Source organism: Eretmochelys imbricata, chromosome 10, assembly GCF_965152235.1.
Source record: "Eretmochelys imbricata isolate rEreImb1 chromosome 10, rEreImb1.hap1, whole genome shotgun sequence".
NCBI lineage: Eukaryota > Metazoa > Chordata > Testudines > Cheloniidae > Eretmochelys > Eretmochelys imbricata.
The window spans coordinates 62,997,887-63,006,867 of NC_135581.1; the positions used below are offsets into that span (position 1 = coordinate 62,997,887).

Genomic DNA, 8,981 nt, shown 5'->3' on the forward strand with positions numbered 1-8,981 from the left:
GGCTCCAACCTGACACCAACGTATCTGTGCTGCAATCAAGGCAGCACAGATGGGGAAATGAACTCTGCCAGCTTTAGCTGGTGGGACTTGACGACTCCATGATCTAGCCCTGTGTAACTTAATAGATATTTTGGCTAACTGTACATACCTGCTGTTGGCAGATATGTTGTTGCACTTAGTGATAGAGGTCTATGTCCACTAGTTATAAGGAGCTAAAATGCTTGACCTATAGAAAATGCTGATTTGCCAAACCAAAGTTTTCACAGAACAGGGTCAAGTTCAATGAATTTCCCACCTTGAAAAAATGTTGAGAAAAATATTTGAAGTGAAAAATTCTGATTTAGCTGGCTCAAAACTACTTTTTGTTTTGAAATTTAAGTTAATGAGCCTCAAAAAGGCTTTTATTTAAATTAAAAAAAATTAAAAAGTCAAAATTACTGAAATGAAACATTTGGATTGACTCAAAACAAAAATCCGCTCTCCCCTCCTCCCCCCTGGGATGTTTTTGAAATTTGACTTTTTGCCCTGATTTGAGTTGGGAAAATATCTTGAGTTGGGAACTCTCAAATATACGCAGTACAAGAAAGCTCTTTCTCACCCACCTATGTTGAGTAGACCAACTTGTTTTCTTAGAGTGACCACTTGCTTCTAGGAGGCCTTGAGGTACAAAAATGTCCTATCATAGAGCCTACTCTTTCTGTCGTGCTCTGCTCTATTGCAGATAGTGCCTATAGATTAATGGGTGCAATGTAAAGGTTGAAATTAATTAATAATTTCACTTTTGGAGATTTTAGCACAACAAAGTTGGCTTTCAGATGAATTGGTAATGCATTTTCCCTCTGCCTCTAAAAGAGAAAAGTCACCTCAGTTCAATAACGAGCAATATAATTCTCTGCCAACATTTCGTTTGGTACCAGGATTTCCTCAGTCTTAGGGCCTGGCTACACTTGCAGATGTAGGGCGCTGTGAGTTAAACCAGCCCTCGGAGAGTGCAGTAGGGAAAGCGCTGCAATGTGTCCACACTGTCAGATTCAAGCACACTGGTGTAGCCACAAAGAGAGTGCGTTTTTGGGGGCTGAGAGCGTGTCAGCATGCTGTCTTGTAAGTTCAGACAGCAGCAGACCCCTCTCCCCCTGCCGCCCCCCCCGCCCCTCCCCCAGCAAGCAACATTCCACACTAATGGTTGCTTTGTCCCGGAGCAGATAAGCAGCCGGCTGTCAGAAACAGAGCTTTGAAAGGGCATATCCGCATTCCTGCAGCCGGTTCCAAAACAATGACAGGAGTGGCCACTTGACCTAAGGAGATTATGGGACGTTTCCAGAGGCCGATCAGAGTGCAGTAATGCAACACCTCGTTCACACTGATGCTGGGGCATTTCAGCCGAGGCGCAGCAAGTGTTATGCTTCTCGTGGAGGTGGATTACCAGGAGTGCTCCAGCTGCAGAGTCCAGGTGCTCTACATGCCTTGCCAGTGTGGATGGGTCGTGAGTTAGGGCGCCAGGGGCTGCTTTAATGCGCTCTAACTTGCAAGTGTATCCAAGCCCTTAGTTTCCTAATAGCAATGCTAAACTCTTGTATAGTGTGGGGGTTTTTATCCAATAATTTCAGAGCAATTTATAAAGGGGAAATTTTACGGGTTGCGACACAGAGAAGTTAAGTGACATGTCTGTAATCTTTGACATCAGTGGCAGAGCTTGAGTTGGTAGTTTTAAGCACTAGACTGTGCTGTTTTCTTTTGTGATGCTCTGGACTAGGGATTATAAAATCTGGATTTTCGCCAGGACAGTTGTGCTGTTGCAACCACTGTAACTTTTCTGCAAGTTCTTTAGTTCATCCTTGTTCTGTAATAGGTGTTGGTGTGTTTGTTCGGGTGGCTTTTTTTAATGTGTATCAGCATAAGATGCAATAGGTTCTTGGTGTTGCTCATAACTTTCCCATGTTAACAAGCCCTAGTTATAGAGCTGTGTATGTTCTCTACTTAGATGGCACTGTGAAAATACCAGCTTGGGCCCCCCTGTTTGCCACACTTCACTATTTGACTATAAACACAATTAATTAAGAATGGACATACACTAAGCCAAGGCTGAAAAGTTGTTCCATACATTGAATATTGTCTTTTGAGAGCTTTTGCTATTTGCAGGTGGAAATGGTGTTTCAGTGAAGAAGGAAGGGACAGATGATGGCTTCATTGATCCAATAATATCACTATTCCTGTCAGGTGTTCAGCTCTTTATATCATGGTGTTCTTCAGCAGGAAATCTATGCTCTGGAAGTGAAAACAGTAATTGCAGAGGAAGTAGCATGGCCCTCTAATCTAAGCCTATTTGATGTCACGGTGTGGGACCCATGTTATTATTGAAGCCAATGTTGTACTTCATTATTTAGTTTCTTCATTATGTTTGACTTTAGAGTCACTAAGCTATTTTTCAGAATCAAAATAAAAGTTTCTCTCTTACAGTCTCAGATGCAAAGCAAAAATCTCCAGTGGGAACATGCTTCTTAAAGAAGCTTCTCTACTCGTCTCACTTCTCCCCCTTTTATAAAGTTCTGCTCTCCAGTATGGTCTTAACCACCTGCAAAATTGGAGGTGTGCTCTCATATCGGTTCCTGACACTATTGAAAGGAGAGAACTTGTGCCCATAAGAACCGCATTTTCCATCTAAGCCTTGGAGATCTTTTTTAGGAATAATAAAAACATATACAAGAACAGTTTGGGGGTCAATTCCATGCAACACCCTTTCTGCATTTTCCCTTCTATCTTTGACGCTGCCACATGTCTTGCGTTTAGGTTCATTTTCACACAATAAGACCCCAACACAGATACTGAGGTTAGGATGTGCTGTGATCTTGTTCTGAATAATCAGCATCAGCAGCCCCATTGACTCCCCTCCTTTGAAAAGGCTGAAATCCCTGTGAACTGCGAATTACAATTTGTAGCTTTCTGGTTTTGTTTTGTTTTGTTTTTTGTTCATAATAAGCCAAGTGAGCACATGCTGGTTTCTGATGAAGTCCATGTAATAAGAGGATGGTAGGAAGGAAGCTCACAAGCTTTGCCACAACTCACCAAGTATGGCCAGTTTGCTGCAGCTCTAGGAATGAGTTTTTTTGTTTTGTAAAAGGCAAAGTTTCAAAGGACTTTCTCATCAAGTAGTTTGTTGATTCCATCACAGATCTTTTTGAGGTATGGTCGGCAATCCCCATCAAGGCTATACAGGGCAGTGAGGAATTCCACATCCGCAAAGTGATTGAAGACATGGTTGATACGCCCGTGGGACCTGGGTGTCAGATGTCGCTCTACCAGTTCATGCACCAGGTCTTTACATTCATTCAGAAGTTCTGAGAGAACATTTCTATCAAAGGTGTATTCTACCTCGTAAAAACTGACAATTGTCATGGCTGTCTGATTCAGCTTCTTTCTGAATTTGTCTACGATTTCCAGCTCTTCTTGGTTGAATTGATTGTTTCGGTAGAGGATCCCAATTTTTATTGCCACTTTAATCAAGTCCTTCATAATTTTGTGAGCTTCCTTCTTGTTCCTAGTATGTTCTCTAGTGACTTTATATAACTCATCAAATATTTCGCTGCTTGTGTCGTCGATGAGCATGTTAGCCATAGTTTTGGTAGCCATTTTACTCAGGAGCTTTTTCTGTGCTTGCAGTGCAAGGTTCTTTGAACTGAAACAATCGAGACCTATTGCAGAGGAGAAAAAAAAAAAAGCAAAAGTTAATTGCACTTCGGAAATACTTTGCATATAGTGGCAAATTAACAGCATGTAATACAGCCTGTTGTTTGTTAGCCACACTTATAAGATGCCTATGGTTGACACATTCAGTGAATACTTCAGGGATAGGTGCATTAGAAATGCAAGCATAGGTCATGTCTTCAATATTGTTTTTCCATCAGTCCTCAAAGCCTCAGCAGCTCAAGTGTCAATATCCCAGTTTTTGATTCCTAAAATCGGGGGCGGGGAGGGAAGGGGGCAGTTGTAGATGGTAGGAATTGAATATTCAAGATATACATTGACTTTATTACTTTGTCCTTTGCAAACACTAAAACTCCATGCATATTCTTGGTTTTAAAATAGACAAAGCTTTAAAATTAAAGCTTGCTCACCTGAAAGCTTTTGTTGAGACAATGTGCACAGAAATGTAAATTACCTGTCAAAGACACTCTAAGATTAAATGTGGTTGAGAAATACAAGGTCCATAAAGAATTATACATCTGGTCACTGGGTGTCACTATTGCTCCATGCTTGAAATGATTAGGCAGCATCTTTAGAAGAGCTGACTGCACATATCCATAAACATAAATTTATGTCTTTAATCTATAATAATGGTGCCTTTTTGGCTTTCATTGCCAATGTGCCTAATATGAGAAACTGACTTTTACAGAGTAATTTGTATTTGTAGGAATTTCTCCTGCAGAACAAAAATATCTGAGCAGTTTTTTACATAACCATCATCATCAAACCTGGGTATCTTGGATTTTACAGTAGCTTGTAGAGGCCTCAAGGAGATTGGGGTCCCATTCTGCTAGGCACTGTGCCAACACATAGAAACTGTCCCCATCCCCAAGAGTGTAAAATCTAAATGAATAAGATAGACCAAAAGTGTGGGGAGTGAAGCTACAGTGAACTGTTAGCCTGAAGCAGGAATAGGGGAGATAACACAGAAAACTGGACAGCTAAAGTTTCTCTCTCTAGCAGCACCCCTGGAGTCCATAGGATTCTGAGACTCCAGTAGAATAGTACCTGTGGAACAGCTCCATGGCCACGGAAGAGGGATTCCTTCCACACAGGCTGGATCCTCACTTATCTGAACTTTGGATGTCCCTAAGGACAGGATTTGACTCTAAATTAACAGACAAACTTTTCACAAGCGGAATGCTACTGTCACTGGTGCAGAAACAAAGCTCTAATGTGACTCTTGGTCACTTTGTGGAGTGGAAAGGATAAATTAGCTCCCCCTAACGAAGATGAGATATCAAGCAGAACATGGTAATACATTTTTTTAAAAGGGAAACAGTGGTGAAACGAGGCTTCTTTTTCATCTCTCTCACAAGTCAGTAGCTCAGCAGTCAAGGTATTATTGCAACATTCACCATGGTGTGCGGTACATTGGAAAGTGCTGTTTTGAGAGGTTGGGACTAAGTACTGTGTTTTTGGTAGCACCTAGCTAGCATGTGCTAAATGCTGAACAAACTCAAAAGAAGGCCTAGTCCTCGCCCTGGAGAATCTACAGAGAAACAACTCTCATTTGCTGAGACTAGTCTTGAATCTATGTACGTTTGCAGCAATACCTACAAAGTGAATACCCAGACGTCTGCCCCACCTTGGGCTCATTCACTTTCCTGCTCTAGCAAATGTAAGGGCAGGTAGCGCCCTATAAACCCCAATGCACAAGCTGTAGTGTTTCCAACATATATGGTTGGTAGGGAACTTTATTGGAGCACTATCTGCCTTGAGTCAATAACAGTATCTAGCAGCTGTAACTGGATAGAGTCTCAGAGGCTGCTGCCCTTTAGGGAGACTAGGCTGACCTCTGAAGACCTATTCCAGTACTGGAGAAAGGCCCAAAGGAGAGAAATAACCATAGAATTTCTCCAATAATGCGGCTGAAGGCCGCTCTACATTACATTATCTGTCAGTAGTTCCCGGGGTAACCCGAGCCATAGAAGCTGGTAAAGGAGCTTCTACAAGTGGTGCCAATAAAGGAGGGCTGGCCGGCGGGGGTTGCACTTGCTCAAAGTCCCATAGTTCTGTGGAGCTGGGGGACTATGGCCTGACCACTTTTGAGCAGTGGCCCCGGACTAAATCAGTATGGTGGCTGCTGCTGGAACGGTATGGAGCATTGCTCTGGCAGTGTGGTCACAACATCACTGGCACGTGACCTGGCCACCCCTCCGTATGGCTGGAAAGACAGCTCAGCCACATTTCAGTGAGTGGGATTGTGACCTGGTGCACGGCCTTGCAACGCTGCTCAAATTTCACCTGGCCACCCGCCTGTCCATATAGAAGGTCAGCTGGGTCAAACAGTGTTGCGATCTGGTGCACAGGGAGTGCAGGGGAGTTCTTTCAGAACTCGATTCCTGGCAGCACCCCCTCATGTGCTGTGTGGGTCAGAGAGGGGGGGAGACTCCCTAGCTGAAAGAGACCTGGGGTTCCTGTAGGAGGAGACAAGCGGGAATTGGAATTTGCTCCTCCCCACCTCTAAGAAATATCTGAATTGGCACAGCTGGCTGCTACATCAGCACTACAGTGCTGGAGGATCCCTTTTGCATTGGAATGATCCTCCTGAGACTGGCTATCCCAGTTTTTGGGTGCTCACATGGATTGAGTGATGTAAAGCTGCTGAATGCCGCTGAAGATTGGCACTTTCATGTCTCAGATATTTTGAGTTTCATTATTTTGGATTCTTACTAAAATAGATTGAGAACATGCTTCTGAGATTACAGTGAATTAGAACAAGTTATTTTCCAGAAGAACTGTTTCACTACCCCATATATCTGATACCAAAACATATGAAATACTTTTCTGACTATTCCAAAATTGGCCGTTCAGTTACTTTTGCTCTTTTTTACTAGTTTAAAAAATAGAAGATGTTGATGTTCAAGCATTATATTTCTTTGCTGGTTGCCTACTACAGCTGTGTAATTAACCAGGGCTTGGTGTGTGTGTGTGCAGGGTGTGTGTTTCAAAATGCAAATTGAGTGACATTTTGAATTAATTGTGACATGAATTAGTGCAAACAGCTCTTAATCTGATAACTACTGAATTAAGGGTGGTATTTTAAAAAGGATTATTCCACACAGCTATTGCTAAAATTCCTAGTCTTAAACAGTCTCTTTTTACCAATCAGGGAAACATTTTAGAAAGGAATAATAGGAAACAATGGTTAGCACTGGTAAAACGTACATTTCAGCTATTCAGATTACTTCATCCATGATGAAGTATTCTGATAGCCTTTCTCCTCTGTATCTAAACATACAAGCCCATTATCTTAGATCTGGCCTTCATTGAGACTCGATCCAATTCCTCTTAAAGGTAATGGGAGTTGGACTGGGTGGGCCCTCGTTTGCAAAGAATCAGTTTTGCAATGTTGGTGCACCCTGTTTTGTGCACACAAGCCTCTGTGTGTGTGTAAATTATGGTTTTAGGGAGTCTGCTTCATGATGAGTGTGTATATATACACAAGCTGCACATACCATCTGTAATTGTAATCAGTTGCACACATTAAAACAAGCGTTCAATATTAGAGGCTAGATGAAGGCTGGCTGAAAAATTAGTTTGATATTGCATACTAATGACAAAACGGAAGTAATAACATTCAGATTTTTATATTTCAGTGTAAATATTGTATTTTAATAATTTTTCTTAAAAGAAAATATTTTTCTTTGAAGTCGCTCTCTTATCAGGGCAGTTTTTTTCTTATACTGACTTGATAACTTTGGGAGTTTATAAAATAAGACACAAGCTAGTAGGCTTTAAACATAGCATTTTATGTCACCACTATGGCAATTTGATAAGATTTAATCTCGGAGTACAGTATTGGGTCATGAAAGTACAGTACCGGCTTGCAGCAATTCCAGGGAGATTCTGTTTTGTCTGAACAATGTACATTTTATTGAATGTGAGCTCTTTTCACAGGGGGTCACAGTTTCCTCGCAGATGGGCCTCCGCTTTGTTGGGCTACTTTAATCCTTGCTTTTGTCTCCTTTGGGCAAGAGCCAATTGTAACACATTCTGTCTAGGGCCATCCACAGCTATCACAAGGCTGTGACATTTCCTGCAGGCTTGACAGTGCTGGCTAAGAAGGACACAGCACCTGTCTGCTCTGTGAACTCCATTGGCTCTGTGTTTACCTCCCAACAACTTTCAAAGGCCTGCTCCTAGTCTATGAAGCTGTGAACAGAATGTGACTTGGTTACTTCAGAAATGGCCTTGTCCTCCATGACCTTCCAAAGCCATGTGCCTGGATGCTAGGGACATAGTTGCCATATAAAAATTAGGGCTGTCAAGCGATTAAAAAAAGTAATCTCAATTTAAAAAATTAATCCCATTGTTAAACAATAATAGAATACAATTTATTTAAATATTTTTGATGTTTTCTACATTTTCAAATATATTTATTTCAGTTACAACACAATAAGTGTACAATGCTCACTTTATACTTTTGATTACAAGAATTTGCACTGTAAAAAACAAAAGATATCACATTTTTCAATTCACCTGTTACAAGTACTGTAGTGCAATTTCTTTATTATGAAAGTTGAACTTACAAATGTAGAATTATGCACAAAAATACTGCATTAAAAATAAATATAAAATTTTTGAGCCTGGAAGTCCACTCAGTCCTACTTCTTATTCAGCCAATCGCTAAGACAAATGTGTTTTGTTTACATTAGCAGGAGATAATGCTGCCCACTTCTTGTTTACAGTGTCAACTGAAAGTGACAACAGGCGTTCGCATTGCACTGTTGTAGCCGGCGTCGCAAGATATTTACATGCTAGATGCGCTAAAGGTTCATATGTCCCTTCATGCTTCATCCACCATTCCAGAGGACATGAGTCCATGCTGATGATGGATTCTGCTCAATAATAATCCAATGCATGTTCATAGTCATCATTTGAGTCAGATCCCATGTGCAGATGGTTGATTTTCTTTTCTGGTGGTTCGAGTTCTGTAGTTTCTGCATTGGAGTGTTGCTCTTTTAAGACTTCTGAAAGCGTATTCCACAGCTCGTCCCTCTCAGATTTTGGAAGGCAATTTAGATTCTTAAACCTTGGGTTGGTTAGAAACCTCATACTGGTTCCTTCTTTGCGTTTTGTGAAGTCTACAGTGAAAGTGTTCTTAAAATGAACATGTGTTGGGTCATCATCCAACATGAAATATATGGCTGAATGCAGGTAAAACAGAGCAAGGGACATACAACTCTCCCCCAAGGAGTTCAGTCATGAATTTAACACATTTGTTTTTAATGAGT

The 8,981-nt window shown here is 41.3% G+C and overlaps 1 protein-coding gene across 1 annotated transcript; it reads right to left on the reverse strand.

The window, feature by feature from the left end:
* Window positions 1–3,126: 3,126 nt before the first annotated feature.
* On the reverse strand, window positions 3,127–3,687 carry TNFAIP8L3 (TNF alpha induced protein 8 like 3). Its single transcript, XM_077828890.1, has one exon. It carries the CDS (start codon window positions 3,625–3,627, stop codon window positions 3,127–3,129), a length of 501 nt encoding a protein of 166 aa, XP_077685016.1. The 5' UTR covers window positions 3,628–3,687.
* Between the last annotated feature and the right edge of the window lie 5,294 nt (window positions 3,688–8,981).